At 50.4% G+C, this 23,209-nt stretch overlaps 2 protein-coding genes across 4 annotated transcripts in view; one reads left to right on the top strand and one right to left on the bottom strand.

The window, feature by feature from the left end:
• Positions 1-2,160, top strand: part of KCNC1 (potassium voltage-gated channel subfamily C member 1) — a 44,678-nt gene extending 42,518 nt beyond the window's left edge. The window contains exon 4 of the mRNA XM_082342463.1: positions 1,090-2,160. Coding sequence (XP_082198589.1) covers positions 1,090-1,154 — 65 coding nt within the window. The 3' untranslated portion in view covers positions 1,155-2,160. The remainder of the gene's footprint in view (positions 1-1,089) is intronic.
• Positions 1-23,209, bottom strand: part of SERGEF (secretion regulating guanine nucleotide exchange factor) — a 249,553-nt gene that overhangs the window by 15,536 nt on the left and 210,808 nt on the right. The window contains exon 11 of one of the 3 annotated variants that reach the window (XM_082342477.1): positions 7,354-7,720. The exons of 1 other annotated variant lie outside the window; for it this stretch is intronic. In XM_082342477.1, coding sequence (XP_082198603.1) covers positions 7,377-7,720 — 344 coding nt within the window. In that variant the 3' untranslated portion in view covers positions 7,354-7,376. Of the gene's footprint in view, positions 1-7,353; positions 7,721-23,209 lie in introns of those variants that run through there. One more of the 3 variants, XR_014231596.1, reaches the window with a different exon arrangement.

Here is a 23,209-nt window from a genome sequence, read left to right as displayed (position 1 = left end):
CAGCGGACTGGCGGGGCGGCTCATGCATGTTGGGAAGCAGCTCACAGGCTCACACGGGGTGCATGCTGACCGGGGTGAGCAGGTTGGGCCAGATAGTTGGTTTTTTAGAGCAACAGTTGGTGTAGCCGGTGGCCATTCACAACTGCTCCAGTATTTGAAATGGTTCAACAATATGCAAGGAGAAAGCATAGAACTCAAAATAAAGGGCAAACCCAGAAGAGGAGAGGCAGCCCACAGGGAGATGGGGGAAGTCCTTCTGGTCACTGGTGCTTAGTGTGCTCACCTGATCCAGGCTGGTCCCTGCTTCCTTGCCCGGCCTGGAGGTCCCTTGGACCCCAGCATGGCATACCACCCCCCGCATGGTGCTGCATGGCAGGGGGGCTGCTGGCCCCAGGGGTGGGCCCCATCCTTGGCCTTCCATGGATAGGCCTGATGCTCCCCTTCACAACTGGCTTTTTCCCAAGTGGAGGCTCTAGAAAGCCAGGAACTGGGCAGCCCAGGGGGTTGCAGGGGAAGGCAGGTAGACCATTCCCAGTGGCTGTGCTCTGCCTGGTAAGGTCTCGTGGGCTGCCTGTCTCCTTCACTTGAATGTTGGATCAATCTGTGTGGCCTAAAAGAGCAGACAGGAGAGTCTCTTTACTGGGCTTCCAGAAGCCCAGGCTGTGTGGGACAGAAGCAGCCTGTAGTGGCCAGGGAGTCCAGTGGCAACCACTGTCCACAGGTGGTACCCACTCCACAGTCCCACAGAGGCACCAAGGGTGAAGTGCCCCCACCGGCATCCACCCGGCCCCGCTCTCATGGAGTCATGACAGCCGCCGAGGACTTGCTTTTCTCAGGATGATTCCAGGCTGTAAGCCATGTGCAGGGTAGAGAAGAGTTAGGAGCTTAACCCGTTGCCCCAGGAGGGAGAGAAAGAGGCGTGCTAGGCTGGCTCACTGCATGGGAGAACCAACCAGCTGGAGAAGAATCTGCCTGCCTCTGCATGCGGCTGTTCTGTCTGTCCTCCTCCTTCCGTAAAAACTAAGTACCAAGCGGGATGGGAAAGCCAAGAAGAGAAGCTCAAGTGTTAATTGTATTCTTTACATACAGATCTTTGCAAAGAAAGCCCTGTCATTGCTAAGTATATGCCGACAGAGGCTGTGAGAGTGACTTGACCAGGCGGCTTGGCCCAGGACACTGGTGGCTATTAAGCATCTGGGTGGACCTGCAGCCCCTCCTCACCCTCGGACAGAGTAAATTCACGCCATGCAGGTTTGCCGGACGAGTCCGAGTGGCCCAGGCCTTGTACTAGGACAGACGTAGCTTTTCTACGGCCAAATGGTAACTGACTGTAGAGGATTTGTTTTCCTTCTTTTCATTTTTTAAAAATTTTATTTTATTCGGGGAAGGGGTGGGATGGAAGGGTTCCTTAGCATGACTTGCATGAAGTTCAACAGAAAAACCCAGCAATCCAAACCCACCAATCCCCTGCAACTGTATGATTACCCTAAACCACGACAACAACGAAGAGAAACAAGCAAGAGTCCTCTATTTTCTTTCAAAGCGCTTTCCTTTTATACATGTTGTTGGAGCCAAACTGTAAATGGCATTTGGTAGAAACCTGTACGTTTTGGGGGGGAATGGAGCAGGGTGGGGGGAGGGGTGGGGATGGGGAACGGATTGCTTCCCTTTTTGTACACGAGATCGAGATGGAGAGTAAAGGTTCCCAAAAGGGCATTCGGTCAGTCATCGGTCATATTGACCTCACCTTCATAGTTCATCTCTCACGCGGAAACTGAGAACTTTGCTCCAAATAGAATTGTGGAAACACACTGCCGCCTTCTTCCCTCTGTTTGGCATGCTTGCGACCCAGCGGACGTCTCCCCAAGACCCCTGACAGCGGCTAGTCTAGGTTGATTCGATCATCTTAGCGGTGTGTAGATTCAGTGCGACCAACTTTCATAACAAATTGTTCATAGTAGATAATCATCACCTTATGGATTTTCCAAGTGTTCCTTCAGAGCACCAAAAAGATCAGGACCGCGGGAGGGCTGGTCCTCCTCCACCTTTATTAAGGCACAACCTGGCACTGTATGCAATTTAGTACTTCAGAGTAAAAAAACTGCATGCCCAATGTTATGCAAAGCGATTCTAGCATGAAATAAATTTTGTATCATGGTTTCTGTATAGTCTAAAGCAGATTTGTTTTCCTGAAGCAATCGGAGGTTTGCAGAGACACACTTCTGCATCTCGAATAAATATAGTATTTTCCCAACAGAAACAGAGGACAGTAGCTTGGCTTTGGTCTGATTCTAAAATTAGTGGTGGGGTAAGGGGTGGGGAAGGATGATATTTTTGAAAAACACATGCTTGAGTTGAAAAAAAAAATGCAACATCTCAAGCTCTCACTGCAGCTCGCAACATTTCCTGGAAAGAGAGCAATGCTGCTTTAGTTCAACACCCTCCCCTCCCTGGGCCCTGGCCCTCAATAATAAACAGCTGACATTGGAGATGAAGCATGGATTTGGGTTTTTATTGCCTTTGGCAGTGTCACGATTCAGTTCTGGGCCCCTGGTCAGGCCCTCTGTGGCTGGGCTGGGGTGAGCCTGAGCCCTGGCTCCTCTGATCTCAGGGACCCACCCAAGGTGCTGGCTGTCCTCTCACTGGGGGAAAGTCAGGACTGCCCCCTGCCCCACAACCTGCAGATCCTGTTGGGTGGGGGGAGGGAGGCAGCCCTCAGAAGGAATCAGTCAAAAAAAGGCCCTAAGATGAGCCCATCCTCTAGGGGGTTCACCAATACGGAAACTTCTCTGTGGATCCATGCCGTATTCATGACTCCTTGAATCTGGTTTTGTCGGAGCTCCCAGCTCCCCCCCCCACCACTGCCCTTCATGCAGACCATGGTCACCTCCCTCCTAGGGCCATCCTTGAATCTGATGGAGCCAGAGGCCGGGGTATGACTGGTCCGGGTGCCCTATCCAGCTGAACCCTTGCTGGGCCCAGTCTGGTGGTCACCTCATCACATACCCCTCCCTCAGCCTGAGGCATCTTGGAAGGGGTGGAGCCCTCTCCTAGGGATGCTGATTTGCTTGGGTTGTTCACTTGGCTTTGGTTGGGGGTAGAGTGGGGGATTGGGGTTCCAATTCTTTTCCTATCCATTAGAGAATCTCCGGGGGAAAGTCCCTAATGGTCATGGCACTCCACCTCTGAGCATTTTACAGATGAGGAACTGAGGCCCAGAGGGGAGTGATCTGACCAGGGCCACAAACAAGTGGGGGTCAGTTTCCCCTGGATTTCCGTTCCCTGATGCCTCCCAGCATGGCCAAGACAACGATCATATGGGTGGGTGGGAGGCTGAAGGTGGGTGTCGAATTCTCACCCAATAGTTTCTCACCCCCTCTAAGCATTTTCCTCACCAATGTGGGGTGGGGATCAGTGCAGCAGTGAGCATGGCAAGGCCTCTGCCCAGGGGTTATGCAGCCGAAGAGCTGCCAGATCCACACCATGTATATAACAGCCATTCATAAGCATCAGGATGTAGAAGCCAAGTGGCCTCAGTGGCTGCAGGGAGGGCAGAGTTCCCTCTACTTGGGGTCCGCCCTGGAAGAAGTGCCTCTGGTGGACTCAGGTGGGACTTGACATACGGCCGTTTGGAATAGGGGTTTTCAGGGACACAGTAGCTAACGGGGAACAGGGATTAACATACATTGAGCATCTGCCATGTGCAGGGCATCTGAGATAAGTGGTCTGATGATGACCCAGAGTAATTCAACATGTTCATTTTAGAGGCAAGAGAACAGGCACAGAGAAGTAAAGTAACCAGCTCAAAGCCACACAGCCAATGAAGGATGAAGCCAAGATTTTAACCCAGGTGGTCTGACTCCAGAGCTCAGGGGAAGCTGTCTCAAATTAATTGAGGTCTTGCTGGGGCTGGAGATGGAATTGATTGGAACACTGGTCCTGAATCCCAGGGCCCTCAGGCCATGGGTATGACAGAAGGCCCACTGACACACTGCTCTGAGCCTTCCACGCACACATCTGACCACCTCAATTTTCTGCATAAACACCTGTTGCCCTAAGAATGAAGTCGGAGCTCCTTAAATTGGCTAGCAAGGCCCTCCAGCACTCCTCTCCCAACTGTCACCTCTCCGTGCTCTGGTCGCTGGGAAATTCGAACCCTGCCGCTGTTATACATGTGCCCCTTAGGACCTGGAACCCCATCCCATTTCCTGACTCACTCCCTACCTCCCAATTTCGATTTCTCACTAAGTCACTTCACTCAGAAGTGGTGGATGGTGGTGGAGGGCTTTACTCTGAGCCCCAGGCCTGGATTCACCGTTCTCAAGCACAGCCTCATCGAATTTTGGCCTGATGGCCCACTGGGACTGAAGGTGGTAGGGCGTCAAGGGAAGCCAGGGCGCCTGCGAGGGGAGACTGTGTGTGGTATGTTAGGACGTAAACATCCTGCTCACACCTGGTACGTGGCCGCCCTTTGACAATCACTGCAGGGGCTGCGGGCCCAAGACCTATGAGCACACGATGGGGTCTCACTCCCCTCTCCTTTTTCCTTCCCTCGTTCTCATGGGGTGGCAGCGGGGGCGGGGTGAGGGATATGAAGGCCAATCAACTTAGTCTATAGGGAAAAAAATCATTCTTAGAAATGAGTGGGCATTTTCTCATTAGCTAATCACTGTCAAATGGTTGTGCTATCCACAGCATAGTTATCAAACATCTGTAAGAGATGAAAGCAGAGGATGGGAGGGGGTGAGGGGATCACAGAACCCACTCGTTTAGCCTCCTCACCCATGGTGACCCTAACATGCTTATTGGGTACTTTCTCTGTCCCAGGACCTGTCCTTAATGAAGGGATTCCAGAATTGACCGAGACCTGGTCCCTTACTCTTGAAGAGATCAGGATCTAGTAGAAGTGAGGGGCTTGGACATCTACAAGTCTGAGAATAACCAGTAGGGTTCAAAGGGTCCAGAAAAAAGTCTGGGAGACACTGTCAACAGAGCCTCACCCCGCTGGCGCTTTCAGGCACTCATCAATCTGGCGAGTGAACTGATGCAGAGAAGCCCGTCCGCCACTGTCAGGGAGGGAGAAATGGAGGAACTGGAGGGGACTGGACAGTCTATGGTGTCATCCAGTGCCAAGAGCCATTCACTCTTGCATGCATGGATTAGCTGTGTTCCGCATGCTTCTAAGAAGGGTCTGGCTCAGGTTCTGAGCAAGGCTCCGAGATTTAGGGCTGACGTACCACCTCACCCTGTTTCAGGCTGGGAAGGAGCTCCGAGACACTTTCTTGTGCCCACAGGGAAGCCTTGGGAGGGGCATTAGAGCTCAGCAGCAGAGGACATGGGATTTGGGTTTCTTCCAGCAAGTGCTGAAAGAGGTAGGGGGAACTCTGCACGGCTGTGCAGTGAGAGTGTGTGCTCCTCAGGAGTGGAAACCCTGCCTGGGAGGTATGGGCCTGAGGACTTACCCACGTGGGGTGGTCTTCCAGTGCAGACCACCCGGTCTGTAGGACAGTGGGTGGTGGCCAGTAATGGTGGACTTGCTCCAGTCTGGGTCATCTCTGGGCCATCCAATTACTCCATCTCTGAAGGCTTGGTCACCTTGGCAAGACCAGCACAGAGTGCACAGAGATGACCTTACTTCCATTCTGGAAGTGCTTTAGAGGCTGTGCTGGCCTCTACTGGTTCTGGGAGGTGGGGGAACAAAGGGCTTTGCTGGCCAGGGCAGTGATGTTTCTAGGGTACAATACTGGGAGCAGGACTCCACGTACTGGTGTTCAAGGTCAGCCAATGGCCATGGGTGGTCTCTAGGTGCAGGCCTGGGGAGCTCAGGATGGCCCTAATCCCCAGTCTCCTGAGTCGAACCCCCACTGGTCCCAGGGCCACCCCTTGTCTGCCCCCCTTGTCTGGCTCGAGGCCCTGGATGGGTCACCTCTCAATCAGGACCCTGGGCCAGGAGTGAGGTGTATGGCCTTGAGATGGTCCCTTCCCCTTTTTAGGCCTCTGTTTTCCCACATGACCAATGAAAACGTTGGATAAGATCAGTGGTTTTAAAACTTTCTCAAGGACCCCTTTGTCAAGTGAAATCTTACATGAAGCCTGATATACAGTGTAGACTGAAATGAGGCTGCTGTGAATAAGGTGGAGGGTGGGGACCCAGACCTCTGTCTACTTGGCCTTCCTTTACCCACAGCCCACAAGGTGGCCGCTGAGTTCTCAGGAGAATGCTGTCAGTCTCAGGAGACTGCTAGGGTTCTAGAACGCAGTTTGAAGGCCACGAGGCTAGAAGGTCATTACAGGTCCTCCAGCTGTGGTGTCCTGGGGTTCCGTAACATCCTCAAGCCCTTGAGCCCAGTGCTCCCAGATCCAAGCGCTCTCCTGAGTCAGAGGAAGGTGGTGTGGGACGCACCACAACCCGGGCTGGCGAGCTGGAGACACTGCCACTCAGCCCTCCGGGGAAAGCCACTTTCTGAGGCCCTCTGGCCAAAGGCCTGTTGCTGGTCACAGCAGAGAGAAAGCTGCTATGTCCCCCAGAGCCATAGCTGCCACCTGGGGAAGCCTGAGGCCTGGGGTCTGGCCTGCTCCCCATTTCACGTGAGGGCCCTCCTCCTGCAGAGGCCAGGGCCTGGGGGCAGATGTCAGGGGTCAGGGTCTTTCCCTGCAGACCCCCCTTCCCACACTGTGTCTGTCCCTCACCCGAAACTACAGCTTGGCAATTACAGTCACACAGACTAGTTCCAGAGCCCTTCCTGGCTCAGATGAAGACATTGATCTTGGGAGTTTCATTGGTTCTAGATTCCTTTATTTGTCCCAGGGGTCTCCTCTGCCCGGTCTTTCCAGAAGTTTTGTCTCTTCCTCCACTTACTCATCTATACTTCCTCCACCCCTCACCCCCACTCCAGAGCCTTCTCCCTTGGTCCTAGTCACCAAGACAAGAACTCCTTCCTGTCCAAGTAACCAGCCACCTGATCAGGGTACCTCGATATCCTTGAACCAGCAAACTACATGCTCTGGGTGCTGAGAATGAAATCCCAGGAGAGGCTTGTGGCTGTCCTAAGCATGGCCTATAGGAACCTTTGTCTTGCTGAATCAAAGCCTGCTGGGGCAAAACAAGCACTGGGGACAGAGCTGGGCTTTGTGTCCTCACCAGCTAGGGACAGGCTGGAGCCTTCCTCTGCTTCCCATGTCCTTGGGTGAGGACTGAACCCTCATTCTCACATGCTGGGCAGAAAGGATGTCCATTCCTTGAGCCCAGATACTGGGCTCCCATCGTTCCCGTCTGGTCAGCCCACCCAGAGTGCCTCCTGAATCCTTCGCAGGCCAACACCGCAACCTGACAAAGCATTTCTCTGGGGACACTTTGGGTGGGTAAAGTTGCTTTATTAAAGGGTCTCTGTCACAAGCCCCCCATTTCTGAACCTGTCAGATTGGCTTTGGGGAGAAGCTTCTGCATGTCTGTCTTTCCAGTTTCTCTCTTGGTCCATGGCTTCTTGAGATCCGGCTTCCTTGGTGGCATCTGGGAAAGGATCAGTGACCCTGGGGCGCTGGCCCAGGGCAGGGAGGGCTGGCCGCTGGCAGAGGGCCAGGGAGTGGCCGGCTCCGCAGCCCACACGGAGTCCCGACAATGACCGCAGAGCCGGCACGGGCTTTGGGGCCCAGACGTTGGCTTCAGTGCCGTCCCCGCACATGCCATGCTCGTTCCAGCCCCAAGAGTAACACGTCCCGCCTGCGAGGGAGAGACGAGACTGCTGTAGATGTGGTTCTGGGGAACAGGGCCGAAACACTCACCCTGGGGGCGCAGGTATCACCGCAAACCCCCAGTTTACGCAGGAAGAAACCAAAGCTCAGCCACACCTGGGGGCCCGCTCGCCACCTCTGCTTCCGCCCCTGCCCTCCTAAGTCTGCTCTTTTCTTCGCTCCCACCAGCCCACAACCGTTCAGGTCCCAAACCTGGCTCTCCTCCGTGGCCCCTCCCTCAGTGTCACCTCCCACCCCCACACCTGCATCTCACACACACACACACACACACACACAGTCCTAGACCTGCCAGTTCTGCCTCCGAAAGTCTCTCAAATCCTTCCACACCTCTCCATCTCCACTGCCATCACCCTGATCCCAACCCCATTTTCTCTCATCTGGGCCACACCAACAGCCAACTAACTGGGCTGTTCGCCAGCCACTCTGATCTTCAGAGAGCATCAAAATAATCTCTGAGGATGCAGATCTAACCAGGTCACTCCCCTGCTTCAACCCTTCACTGACTTCCCCCCGCCCTTAAAGGCCTTTCCTTGCCTGTGAGGCCCTGAGTGATCTGGCTCCAGACCAGCCTGCTGAGGTCCCCCTGCACAACTCTCCCCACCTCACTGCATGCCAGAACCCCTGCCTTCCTTCAGTCCTTGAAATATGCCCTGTGGGGCCGGCCTTTCTCTCCAAGTCCTGGCTTTGCTGGGCTCCACAACCCCCATCCTTCAGAATCTGTTTAAATCATGCTCAGAGGCCAGATTCCCTGGCACTCGATCAACTTGGATTCTTGTCATTGCCCTTGTACTTTCCCTCATAGGCGGCGGATAGATGGTCTGGGTGGTGATGTGTTTACTATCCCCTCCTCACTAGACTGTCTGCCCTACAGTGAGAGAAGGAACACATATGTTCTGTTCACTGCCCTGTCTCTAGCACAGTGCCTGGTCCCCAGCTGCGGCTCAACAGGGGTTTGCTGACTAGATCAAAGACTGAAGAACTCAGAGTCCTACGGCCAATCTCCAAGCCAGCATTCGAGCACAGGTCTCTCTGACAGCCTGTGATGCTCCCACCCCATCACAGCACCTCTTCCTAGGTTTTGGACCCATTCCTGGAGTCTAACTGAACTCACTCACACTTTTCTGTAGTTGTTTAAAAATATATATATATATTTTTCTGGATATAAAAGTAATACATCTTCATGGTAAAAAGGGGAAAAAAAGAGAAAAATATGGATAGGTGTAAAGAAAAGCAGACTTCTAGAATCTTGCCCACTGCTATGAATATTTTAGGTATCTCTTTCAAACCTTCAATTTGTGAAACTTGTAAATATTTGTGTATATATTGTGTTGTTTTTATGCCTTAATAACACAAGCATTTCTCCATAGAACTGGGAATTGTTCAAAAAGTAAATTAAAAATAATTTGTTTGAAATTTTGAAAAAGCTCAATATGCAGAAAAGTACAAAAAATAATTTAACAGAAAGACATATTCCTCAGTCAGATTCAGAACATTAGTTACCATTTTGCCATATTTGCTTCAACCTTTAAAAAAATAAATCAATTATAAAGATACAGTTTAAGACCCACCTCCCATCCTTGGCCCTCCATCCATTCCCTCCTTCCTGGAAGTAACCACTATTTGAAGTTGGTGTACATTACTTGCATGCTTGTTTTATATTTTTCTACATGTATGTGTCCTTAAATACTATATAAAAATTTTAGTTTGTTTTAAAGATTTACATAAGTAGTGTCATTCAAATATGTATCTTCTGTTATGACTTGCTCTTTATACCATTGTTTTTGAAATCTATCTGAGCTGATAGTTACAGATTTAGTTCATTTATTTTAACTGTGCATAGTACACATCCCATTATACATAAATCATATTTTACTCATCCATTTCCCTTCTGATGGATGGTTCTTTAATGATAATTGTTGCTACTTTATTACACAATGTAATATATAATATACCATAATATTTTACAACAATACTATTACTATTGTTGCTACTATAAACAACACTGCAGCAAACATCCTGGAACACGTATCCTTGTACAAGTTGGTGTTTGTGCACATTGATCCCCAGAAGTGTGATTGTGGTGGAATCACATGTTTACATTTACCAGGTGTGGCCAAACAGCTCTCCACCATGGCTGTAGTCCCATCATTTATGGTCCCATCAGCAATGGATATGAATTCGTTTCCCTCTATCTTTGCCTTTAGACTCTTGCTATTCTGATTAAGTACATGTGATTAATTTGCATTTTCTTGACTACTAGTGAGATGGAGCGTGTCTTTATATTACTAGCCCTAAATTGCTTTTTCTATGAATTGCGTGTTTACATTCTTCACCTGTTTTGCTCTTTGTTTGCCTTTTTCTTACTGATTTATAAGTGTTCTTTGTATATTCTTTTGTTTATATAACTGTTATAAGCATTGCAAGTGTCTTCTCCCAGGAGTCTGTGGTGTCTCTTCACTTTGTTTATGGTCTCTTTTGTTGTCCAGATTTATGTAAAATGACTGCCTAATTGCCCATTATGGAGATTAAACAATTTCCTTAACCTGTATCCTATTATCAGATAGGTTGTTTCTAATTTTTCATTATTTTGTATAACATTTCTATGAACATCTTTGTGCATGAATCTTTGTCTACATCTCTATTTTCTCAAATTAGATTCTTAGAATGGGAATTCCTGGTCAAATGGTATGGACATTTTTGAGATTCCTGAGTATTGTTTTGAGTACTGCCAGAATACTTTTCAGAAAGGCCACTTGAATATATCTACAACAATCTGTGGGACTCTCTGTATCACTCCAGCATTGCCAGTATTCATTAGTTATTATAGTATTTAAAAACCTTTTCTAATTTGAAGACAAAAATGGTATCTCATTATTTTTATTTGCACTTTTCTGATTCCCACAGAAATTGAAAAATAATTCTTATTTTCCTCACATATTTGTATTTCCTCTTTCGTGTATTGTCTGCTTAATACATTTTTCCTGTTTCATATAGAAGAGTTTAAGTGCTCAGACCCAAGAGCCAGATGGCGTGGGTTCAATCTCATCTTCTCCATTTATTAGCCGTGACCTTGGGCAAGTTACTTAGCTTCTCTGAGCCTCAGTCCCCTCATCTGTTAAACGGGGATAGTAATAGTACCTTTATCATAAAGGTTATAAATACTTATTCATTTACAAGGATTAAATGAGCAAGTATACATAAAATACATAGTATAGTAGTCCACCCTTTTGTGCAGGGGACACTTTCCAAGACCCCCAGTGGATGCCTGAAACCAGGGAGAGTACCAAATTCTATGTATACTGGTTTTTCCTATACTCATGGGCATGTAGCATGTACAGTATGGATGGGCTGGACAAAGGGCTGATTTACATCCTGGGCGGGATGGAGCTCAACAGAGCAAGATTTCATTACACTACTTGGAATGGCACACAATTTAAAAGAGTTGTTTATTGCTGGAATTTTCCACTTAATATTGTCTGACCGCGGTTGACAGTGGGGTAACTGAAACCACTAAAAGCAACACTGCGGATAAGGGGGCACTACTGTACTAAATGAAAATTTGCTGTTGTTGTTGTTCTCAAGAGCCTTATTGTTTTAAAGATTTTTATTTTAAGAATATTAATTCTATGCCATATCTGGCATAACTATTTTTTCTCAGTTTGATTTAAAATTGTTTTAGGTCTTTTGATGTAAAACATAAATTTTATGGTTCTAGGTAGTACAATTTCTTGTTTATTTATCTTATCCTTTCTTCCATAGTTTGTAAGAATTGAAAGCCTATCCCTATCCAGATCAGAAAATATTCTTTTGATTTTTTTCAATGATCTGAGTTTCTTAAAAAATCTTTACATTTCACTCATTAACCACTGAAAATCTGTTTTGCAGACCACTCTTTCACAGAGAGAGGCTGGCTGGCCCGGGATTACCCTTCTCTTTCCTTTTTCCTGGTAGGAAGGCAATCATTAGCCAAAAGCTTGGGCTTGGGGAAACACAGATGTCTGCCTGTTTGGCCCATGAATGAGGAAATGCACACAGAGAGGATGAACCCCGGGCCACAAGTCCTACAGTTAAGCAGGAGTTTCAGCCAGGTGGACCTGAGGCACAAGGCGGAGAATGGAACAGGCTTGGTACCTGCGGGCCTAGCTCGGCACCTGGCGTGGGCTTTGTGCCCGGCCCTGGTGAGTGGCACCAGCTGACGGTCAGCAGGAATGGGGGTGGGAGGAAGGCAGCGCTGACCTACCAGCAGGATGCGGCACAATGGGCAGCTGGCAGGTCCCTCTCCTCCTGCCAAAGGAAACGCTCTGAGGAAGCCATGTTTGGGGCCGGGGTAGCCCACTGGGTTGAGAAGCCTGGCAAAGGCTCAGATACAGTTTCCCCCAATACTTCCAAAGAAGCTGACTCGAGGTTAGGTGCTTTATATTCTTTATCTCATTTAATTCTAACAACCTTGTGAGGCAGCCGTGTTTTATAGATTATTCTCATTTTATAGTTAATGAAACTGAGGCTCTAGAACCCAGACAGTGTGGCTCCAGAATCTGTGCTAAACTCTGCATATTCTATACCAGGGCTTGCCAGAGTTATTCTATAAAGGCAAACAGTAAATACTTTAGGTTCGATGGTCTCATTCGGTCTCTGTTGCATATTCTTATTCTTTATTACAAGCCTTTAAAAATCATTCTTAGCTCGCAAGGCCGTACACAGCAGGCCCGTGGGTTGTACTCCGTCAGCCCCTGGTATATATATAATACATACTGTGGACTGTGCTACACCGTCCTGGGTCCCACATCACCACACAGCTGTGTGACAATGGTATGTCTGTCCCCAGCTACCTCACAGGGTTGCTAGGAGGAGGCCTGCATGTGCTGATATACATTTAATGCCCTGGCACAGTGCCTGACACATGGTGACAGCTCACACCCACGTATGAAGCAGACCACGGGGAGAGGAGGAAAAGGCAAGGAAGGCCATGCTGGTGGCAAACCTTCCCAGCAGATGGGAAGGCCTAGGGTGGAATGACGAGTCAGGGGTTCCCCAACACTTTAAACAAACCTCCTATAGAAAAAAACCAGGCTGCTGAACTCGGAGAATGAAAGATGGGCCATCCCAGTAACAGAAGGACTCACACAGGACATTTTTTGGTTCTGAGCTCCTCCAGCATTTTAGGATATGTTTCAAGCACACCCCCTGTCCCCCACCCTCACTTAGGGCCACCTATTCAGGGGCACAGTGAAGATGGAAAGGCCGTCTGGACTCAGCAAGATGCTACTACGCAGGCTGTTCTCATGTAGAGGTGAGAGGAAGGACAGCCCATGATAAGCCTCTTCCTAAGCTAACTGGAATACGGGACACCCACTTTTCAAAACAGGTGAGTTCATGATGATTCCTGGCATTACAGAGGACTCTCTGCAGTGTGCCTGGCACTCACCAGGTTCTTGAGGACACTGAGATCCCACCTGATTGATCTAGATCTGTTTTACTGGCCCCAGGGCACATGGCTGAGCCTTGGGTGGAGAGCTCATAGTTACAGAGGGATTCCCTAGCCTCTTCAGATTTCGGGCCCTTGCTCACGGGGCTCAGTGGAGTTGATGCAGGCTGTGACAAGTGACAAAGCTCATGGCCCACCACACTTGCGTCAGCCTAAGAGCCCTGCAGGCAGCGGAACCTCGGGGCTGGCAGGGTCCCCAGCACAGGCTGGACACAGTACCCAAATCTGTTCAGGTCTTGTGGCACCTGCCTGGGCTTCTTGGCAACCTGGGTCCTCACAGGGCCTTATGGTGCTGGGACTGCAGCCCAACTCTAGGAAGGGGGCAGCGTTTCTGCTGGAGGGTCTTGCCTAGGAGGGGCAAACACCTGAGCATGTGTGGCATAAACTCCTGGTTGTCCCTGAACCACAGAATGGAGACTACATTTCCCAACCTTGGCTGCAGCTGGGCGTGGCCAATGAGATTCGAGCTGAAATATTTTGTAGTAGCTTATGGGATCCTCCCTTCAAAGACAGATGGCATGTGCCCTTTGCCCCTTCCTCCATCCTGTCACTGGAAATGTGGATGTGATGGCTGGAGCTCTAGCTGCCATTTCTGACCATGAAAATGAGGGCTACAACCTAGGGATGGTGCTTCTCAGTTTCACAAAAATGTTACCTTAATTCTCACAGCAACTCTCTGAGGTGTTCTTACCTCCATTTTACAGATGAGGAAACTAGGCTCAGAGAGGTAAAAGAACTTGTCCATGGTCACGTGGCCATTCTAGTCAGGACTAGGATCCAGGACTCCTGAGTCTCAGCCTCCTTCACTAGTTCCAAAATGGTAATAAAGTCACCGAATACTTAGTGTATGCCAGGCCCTGTGATAAGCACTTTATACGAATTAATTCACTGACTCCGCACAAGACTGTGAGGTACAGCCTAACACACCAGGGAGGTGGTATGAACTGTGCAAGGTCACATAGCTGGTGAGAAGCGGAGCTGAACTCAAACCCAGGCAGTAGGACTCCAGAACCTCTTCTGTTAATATATACTGTTCTCTCTAGCAAAACCTCTGTTCCTCAGATAATGAAGAAAAGGTAGAGAGGCATGGCACACCTGTACAGGAACAAGGTCAGTGATGGAAGGCCAGAGCCGTAGCTGGTGAGAGCAGGAGCACTCTGCAGAGGAGCAGAAACCTCCCCGAGCCCTTGGGAGCGCTGGGGCTGAGGCAGAGGCAGCCGCAGCAGGCCCTGCTGCACCCCACCCCCATCCGCATCTGGTGGGGCGGGGAGAGGAGGGCGGGATGGTGCGAAAAGTTAGGCAGCCAATGGTTCACCTTGTCTCTTGCCTGTCAAAGGCCTCACAAGGAACTAGGGCATCAGGCAGGGCTGCTCTTCTGCAACACCAAGCAGAGAGAGAGAGAGACAGGAGGGGTGAGGTCTGAGCGCCTCACGCAGAGGAAGTCTCTGGATTCAGGCAGGTGGTCAATGCCAGTGTGGACGGAGCTGGCCTTGGAGCCAGGCAAATTTGGAAGAAACTTCTGAGTGTCTAGCTGCCCAAGCTCATGGGTATCCCACCCTTTGGGCAGTAATTGGTGGTCCCTAGGTCCTGCTGTGAGCAAGGAATTCAGGCCTTCTGAAGTGTTTTGGGTCTAGGTGGCAACCTCAGGACAGAAAGAAGAGGTTCAGGTCCTGATTCTCTCTTGCTTGGACAATTACAACAGCTAGTTTCTTCTGAGGTAGCCAGCCTGGGTGGGGGAAACCAGGCTGAAATACAGCGTGAACTAGGCCTTCCCATGAACCATTTCCCGTCTCCCCAGTACCTACAACGGGCCTCTTATCTGGCTCTCAGGGCAGCCTGTCCCTCTTGGCCGCATCACCCCTCTTTCCTCTGTTCCAGCCCCATGGGCTTGCTGCTGCTCCCTGAGTTCACCCAGGCCTCTCACACAGTCGTGATTTTGCTCAGATGAGTCCATTTATCTCATCGTGTGGACGCCTCTTCTGGCTTGGGCCCTGTATGGACAAAACACCCCGAAGAGGAAAATCCAGTTTCTGCCCTGGGGCTCCCAGGCCACTAGGGTAGACAGCCATGGGGATTGACGATTACAGGGACCAATGGCATGTGTACACAAGGAGGCTGGCACAACGGCGTTTACTGTAGCATTGTTTGTAATCGTGAAAGACTGGGAGGAAACCCCTAAATACCCATCAACAGAGGAGTGTGTAAAGAAACTACAGTTTGACCCTACTGTTGAATAATATACAGCTATTAAAAATAATGAGGTAGCACTCTGTGGCCTGATGTGGCAAGATATCGCAGACATTTTTAAGAGAAAATGGCTGCAGAACAATATAGAGAGTATGATTCAATTTATGCAAAGCCCCTATATATTTCTGTATGTATAGATCCTGAAGAATACATCTCAAACGGAGAATAGTCTCTGAGGAAGAGAGGGAGAAATGGGGGAAGGGCAACTGAGATTTTCTTTGTCGTGTGTTCATATATTTTAAAAAGCAATAACACAGGATGATGATCAAAAAAATAACAGTATTTCTAAGGGACAGAGGTAGCATAGAGGAAAGGATGAAACACTCTATTGCAGAGAGGAGGCCGGTGTCACTGAAAGTTCCAGGGGTTAATTCTTAGCTGGGTTTTGAAGGATGAATAAGAGTTTACTAGTCTTAAATAGAGGGTACCCACTGACATTTGCCCACTCTCAGCTGCCTTCATTGATCCTGATGGCATCCTGTTTGCTGCAGGAGTGAACTGTGAGCAGGTGTAGGGCTGGGTCCTCCTGGGCTGTTGGAAGGCTATTAATTTCACTTCCTCTGAGCTCTTAAGATACCCAGAGCTCTCTAAGCACACACACCACACTCCTCCTGGATCTCAAGGTGTTTCTATTTGTAACTGTGAGCTGGGGATGGGAGCTAGGTGCTGTGAGCAGGACACGCTCACCAATCAGCCCTCAGGCACATGGTACAGGCACTCAGGATAGAGCTACTGAGTGGAAGTGAATACATCTGGGCCGTTCCCCTGCCCACAGTCTTTCTGAGCCCCCTGCTCTGTCTGGAGAGCAGCAGGGGAGGAGTTTACACACACATAATGCTGAGATCAACTCCAGTCCTGTGCCTGGCTGCTTGTCTTTATTCCCTGATCTGTGGTCAGAGCTGCCTCCTGGCCACCGGCCTCAAGAACAGAGAGCTGTGAGTCTCTGTCCCTGGTTACACTGCCCAGAAGAGGGGCAGCTCCTACAACAGGACGGCCTAGAGAATGGCTGTGAGGACAACGGTCCCAATGGGCCAGTCTGAGGGAAGAGGCACTGTCAGTGCAGGACCCTTTCAATAAGTAGACCATCCATCACTCTCCAGGGCCAATGATGCCCTCGAGGCAGGATCTGAAGCAGAAGGAAGAAGCCATTCCAGAATCAGGAAGTGGGGCTGTTAGCCCCCAGTGTTACTCTGGAGATATTTTGGTATTGCAGCCCAGCTTGCCTCAGGGAAGGCTAAGTAGAAGATGGCTGGCCTGGGGTCCTTTCCAGACAAGGATCCATGACAGCACTGAGAACGGGGTGAGAGGAAGAGATGGGGGATGAGGGCTAAAGGCAAGGAGGCCAGAGAGGAGGCTGTGGCCATCCACCGGGTAAGAAAAGATGAGGGGTTTAGGAAGGTAATGTTTTAAACACAGCCGGAATCTGGCCACTTCTCACCAGCCCATCACCTCACACTGGCACCCCTGCAAGGGCTTCCTACCTGCTCTCTCTGCTGCTTCTGTTGTATTCTCTACACAAAACCTGAGGGATCCTGTTAAAACCTGGCACTAAGTCGACATGGCACTGCTCTGCTCAGAATCCTCCAATGGCTTCTCCTCTGACTCAGATAAACAACAGCTGGCTTCCTCCTGGACCTCATGTCCTGTCAAGTTCCACCTTGCTGACGTCACCATAGCTACACTGACTTCCTTCCTGTTCTTCAAACAGTATTGGCCTCAGGGCCTTTGCGTTTGCTGTTCCTGCAGTCGGAGTGCTTTTGCCCTGATGTCCACAGGTTCACTCCCTCATGTTGTCATGTATTTGTTCAAATGTCACCTTATCTGAGAGGCCTTCCCTGACAACTCTATATGAAGTAGCGATCTACGCCCCACCCCATCTCTGTCTCCTCACTTGCTTTATTTTTCTTTGTATTTTTAAGTGGTTATTTATTATCTCTCTCCTGCCAGAACACAAGCTCTTTGAGGGCAGGACTCTTTGTTTGCTGCTATTTCTCAGCACCTGAAACTGCACTAACAGTTCATTAGTACTAATATCTGTTGTTTGAATGAATGAACACACAAATGAATGAATGGCTACCAAGAGCACGGAGCTGTCTTGTTCTCTCCCAGAGGCTAAAAGAGAGTCCAGAGATGTGGGGAGGAGATGCCACGGGCAGGCTGATTTCTGTCACCATCAGGAAGAACGCCGTAAGGACTGGAAGGTCACCCTGGAGAGTGGCAGGTGGCCTGTGCCAGAGGTCCTGAGCCCCCAGCTGGCGAGGGCATTCCTAACAGTGGGCAGATTCTGGGATGAGACAGAGCAAATGTCCTTCTGAGCCTGGCGAATCTGTGCGGCGGTGTGGTGGGTACAGATGCGTATGAGGGAGAGAGAGAGAAGGACGGTGTAGGCAGAAGAGCAGAAGAGGGGGCCACACACCCAGGTCCTCAGGCTGGCTCCCTCGGACCTGGCAGAGGAGCGGCCCCGGTTCAGAGGATAAATAAAAACAGGCTGAATTGATGGGTTTGCCCTCAGAGGTCTCATTCTGAGGCTGCAAGGCCGGGACTGTTCTAGAACGTCTTGTAGCTTAAAAGGTTGTTCAGTTTTCTCAGTAGTTCTCTATCCCTTTACCTAAGAGGAAATTGAGGCCCAGAAGTGGGGCAGCATCTCACCAAAGGTCCCCACCTACACACCTTCCCACTGCTATCTCCCCCTTTGTATCACTGAGGTTTGATGGTTAAACCAGCCCAGTGAGGAAGGATCTGGAAGGGAAAGAAAGCTGGGTCTGAGACAGGTTCAGAAACAGCCAAGCTGGGAGAGGTGGAGGCCAGCCCTCCCCACTCCCACCCCAGGAGGAGGGGGCGCTGAGGCCGCTGTGGCTGCGGTCACCTGCGGAGAGAGCGTGCTGCGGCACGTTGGCTCCACTGGGGGACTATTCTTAGATCTAGGGAGCCAGGGATGATGGATTTAGAACTTACGAGGTGGAAACGTGTTGGCCTGTTTTATAAACAACTGAACTCCTCCCCACAGACTGTCTTTCTGAATTCTGTGTTCTCTGTGAGAACTGCTAGCTTTCTGGGCTTCTTGGCTGCACTGGGAGAAGGAACAGAAAAGGCAACTGAGCCTCTCGAGGGCCTACTATGCCCATGTATTGTGCTAAGGGCTCTGCGTGACCCATCTCATTTAACAGAGCAGCACTGGGAAGGAGGTATTTTGATCACACTCTATTCATGAAGAAACAGACTCTGGGAGAGGTCCCGGAGGAGGAGCACGCCCTGGATGGGGCTCCAGGGCGAGGCTGTGAACCAGCAGGCCCGAGGTGGAGTCTGGTGCTGCCAGCAGGGGTCTGGCTCTGGCGATGGAGCAGTAAGGGCACAGCATGGCGCCTGTGGAGTTTAATCCCTTTAAGTGTTTGCACATGGTTCTCCTATCCTCTTAGACTTCTTAACTCGGGTGATATATCATCCCTCTGTATAACCTGGTGGCCTGTCTCCAACGCCAGTCAGGGCCCCCTCCTCTTGGTAGGTTCCAAGTTGTCATCATCCCTCTAGAAGTACGTTCCCCAAACTGGCCAAGGGCTCTATCTAGATGCACACCTGGTCCCAGAGGCTGCCTGTATCAGTTTAGCCTGAAGCCACATTAGCCGTGTTGGAGTCCAAGTCCGCTGACTCTCCCCATAGCCCATGTCCAGCACTAAACTGTTTCTGCAGGAGCTGCTGTACTACGTTTCCTTGCACCCTGGCCTGGGTGCTGGTGTTTGGACCTGACCGGAAATTTCAAGATGTCTGCAACAAATATCTCTGAGGGGCACCAGCAGAGGGGCAGGGGCACAATGCAGCTCTGGGGCCCGGAGCAGCCGGCCTGCTGCCGTTCCTGGAGCCTGGTCACAGCAGAGCCTCTCGACATTGTTCTCCCCACACCTGTTTGGGAACAACCCATGTGCAGGAGAGAAGGCTGGGAGCTAAAGCAGTAATGGGGGTGGGTGTAGGAAGGTCTGTTCTGGAACCCAGCAGCAGGTCCAGAAGAAACCACACGCAGATTAGGAGGTTAGAGCACTAGAGTCCACTGAGAAGCCACTGGATGACACAAACCTGAGAAGGAATTCTTTCTATGCTTTCCAATCACTTCATAAATACCTTCTGAGTGTATGCTCTGGGTTGGGTGCTGGGCCCAATTCAGCCCAATCCACTTGCTACACAGCTCCCGCACAGTACAAATGCTAGGTTAGGAGGTGGCCACCCATCCCACCGTGATAGTGCAGAGAGACGGGTGCCCTGGAAAAGGTACGCTCAGAAAGGCAGCGGCTGATTCTTCAAAAGGACCAAACCCCCTTGGGAATACAGTCTGTCTCTTATTTATCTTTTTTTTTCCAGACAGTCAACTTTTATTGAACTTCATGCCATTAAAAAAATTATAGTACAAAATAGGAAACAACTAAGGGATTAATACTTTCAATTTATATTAATGCATTTTTTTCCTTTTAAAAAATGTTATTTTTTAGAGCAGTTTTAGGTTCACAGAAAAATTAAGCAGAAGGTACAGAAAGTTCCCTGCCCCCACTCATTCACAGCCTCCCCGCTATCAACATCCCCTACTTGAGCAGTGAATTTGTTACAATCAGTGAACCTACAGTGACACATCATTATGACCCAAAGCCCATGGTGTACATTAGGGGTCACTCTTGGTGTTGTACATTCTATGGGTTTGAACAAATGTAAAAAGACATGTTATCCATCATTATAGTTTAACTGCCCTAAAATTCTTCTGTGCTCCACCTATTTATCTCTGGTTTTATGTACCAGAGATGAATGAATAAGTGAGTGGATGAACAGTTACAGAGTGCCCATAGGGTTCAAGCACGGCTCTAGTGGGAGGGGTACAGCAGAGACCAAGGCCCAAGGCTCCTGTCCTCAAGGGGCTTACGTTCTAACGAGGGACCAACAAGCAAGCAGACATACAAATCATCAGCATGTGGCTAGCGATAAGAGTTATGAAGAAATCAAAACAGAGTGATATGATTAGAAGGACAGGTGGTAGGAAGTCCTCTCCGGTACGGTGGCCTCTGAACTGTGACCTGAAAGATGAGGAGGAGCCAGCCATACAGTCACCTGGAGGAAGGGCTTTCCAGGCAGAGGAAACGACAAACAGAAAGGCCCGAAGTGGGAAGTTTTGCCGGTTCCAGGAACAGGCAGGAGGCCAGTGGGGTCTGGGGCCAAGAGCCAGGGGAGAGGTAGGCCTCCGCGTGAAGGGAAGGCAGGGCCTCGGGAAGGCTGGGGAGAGGTCAGGAGTGTTTTGGGAGGAGGCTGAGGAGCCACTGGAGGGTTTTAAGCAGTGGGTGATCAGGTCTGACTTACATTTGAAAAGGCCACTTGGTGAAGGACAAAGTAGAGGGAGATGGTTCAGGAGGCCCCTGCACTGCAGAGGGCCAGGCCAGTCAGGACTGGGTGGTGCTTGGAGTGGGCTGGTAGCAGTGGGGACAGAGAATCAAACGGATTTACAATCGATTTTGGAAGTAGGGCGTGTAGGACCTGCTGATGGAATTTCACAGGGAGTGAGTGAAAGAAGGGTTCAAGATGGATTCCCTGAGCGATGGGTGGAGAGTCGGGCTGTTTATCAAGGTGAGGAAGGCTGTGCGGAGGGGTCAGCTTGGGGAGAAAATCAAGAGTCTTGTGTTGGACATTTTAAGATGGAAGTACTCATGAGAGATGAATGAATGACCTGAGTGAGAAGCAGGAAACCGTGGAAATAACAAATGGCAGGAGCTACCAGGTGAGCAGTGGGCAGCTCGGTGCACTTATGATTCGATGGGGTCAACATATGGTGCCTTTATCACTCTGAATTCCAGTTTCTTGAATGAAGTGCACGACTGGGACGAATGCATACTACATGGGTTAATATATAAATTTCTTTCGTGAATGTCCCTACTTCATACAAAACACATAACATTTGAAACAAAATTAGCACTTTGTATAATTATAACCCACCGGCCTGAGTTCTCCCACTGGTCCTGTGGGAAGCAGCATTCTTCCCTCAGGCTGGTGAGCGGCCAGGCTGCTGGGCTGGGATACACAGGCCCAGGGCTCCTCCCCTGGGCCGGGGTGTCAGCGGGAGAAGCGGCACTCCCAGAGGATGGAGTGCAGGCACCGGGAATGCTGCAGCCCTGCCGCCAGACTCTCTCTGGGATGCCTTCTAACTCCGAGGAGTGCGAGGCCACCCAGACATGGGGGCCTGGAGGTAGCCAGCTCCGAGAGACCCTTTAGCCCTGGCCTGGAAGAAACAACTGCAGCTGGGGAGGCCTGGCAAGTGTCGCTGGGCTTCCTGCCTGTGTGCCTGTTCACGTCCCCAGCAGGGGCTACTCAGCCTTCTGTGGGCTCGGTCCCAGGTGACAGATTCCCCTCCCAAACAAGGGGGCTGGAGGCTCTAAGGCTGAAGCCAAGCATGTGTCCCCAGGGTGCAAATCCTCCAGTGGCACCCTAGCTCAGAAGGAAATCCAAAGCTTGGCTCTTGGTCTCTAAGGTTCCACACCATCTGGTCCCCAGCTCCCACCCTCCACTGCTGCCACTCTCGTCCTCACTCACTCCTCTCCAGCCACACCAGCCTCCTTGCGGTTCCTCCAACTGGCCAGGCACGCTTCCAGCGTTAGCTTTCACACTGGTCATTCCCTGTGCCTGGAATGCTCCTCCCTAGATAACCACACGGTTCTTTCTCTCCCTCCTTTCATTTGGGTCTTAGTTCAAATGTCACCTTCTCAGAGGGCCTTCCCTGACCACTCAACCCCATCCTTCTACCCCTCACACTGCTTTATTTTCCTTCCTAGCATGTCACACCCCATCATATACCTATTTGCCTGTCTCCCCACTAGAATGGGCAACTCCAAGAGAGCAAAAATTTCATTTTGTTCAACTGCCGCATCCCCAGCCCTTAGAACAGTTAGAGGAACATAAAAGGTGCTCAATGAATATCTGTTCTAGAAATGAATGGGTGTCACTTGCCCCGGGAGGAGCTCATTTCCTTGAGGCGAAGCCAAGTCAGAGAGCTGGGCAGCCCATCCACAGGGGCCACCAATCCAAAGGACCTGCAGTGGGTGGGTTTGGAGGGGGCAGTCGGGACAGCCCATGGCGAAGGCACCTGCAGTTTGAAGGGCACCAGAACCCTAATTGTGGGGGAAGGGAGACGTTACAGCTAAAGACTGGACAGACTCCACCTCCAGCTCTAGGACCAACCATGTGCTCGCACAGTCCATTTCAGCTCTTTGCACGAGCACCAACACCTACCTAGCTGCCTGTAGGCTGACCCTCCCCTTCCTGAGACAAGGAGGAGCCAGCTGGGCAGTATATATCCCAAGTCCTCACTCACTAGCCAGAGAATTTTTTTTTAAAATAAATTTATTTATTTATTTATTTATTTTTGGCTGTGTTGGGTCCCCGTTTCTGTGCGAGGGCTTTCCCTAGTTGCGGCGAGCGGGGGCCACTCTTCATCGCGGTGCGCGGGCCTTTCACTGTTGCGGCCTCTCTTGTTGCTGAGCACAGGCTCCAGACGCGCAGGCTCAGCAGTTGTGGCTCATGGGCCTAGTTGCTCCGCGGCACGCGGGATCCTCTCAGACCAGGGCTCGAACCCGCGTGCCCTGCATTGGCAGGCAGACTCTCAACCACTGTGCCACCAGGGAAGCCCCTAGCCAGAAAATTTGAAAGCACCTGTTGCTCAGTAGCTATGGAGGCTGACAGACTTGGACTTGATCTTGCCTCTGT

The sequence above is a fragment of the Balaenoptera borealis genome (assembly GCF_965194805.1).
Source record: "Balaenoptera borealis genome assembly, chromosome: 11".
NCBI lineage: Eukaryota > Metazoa > Chordata > Mammalia > Artiodactyla > Balaenopteridae > Balaenoptera > Balaenoptera borealis.
The sequence above is the reverse complement of the archived record's forward strand: the minus strand, read 5'-3'. Positions and strand labels throughout refer to the sequence as shown.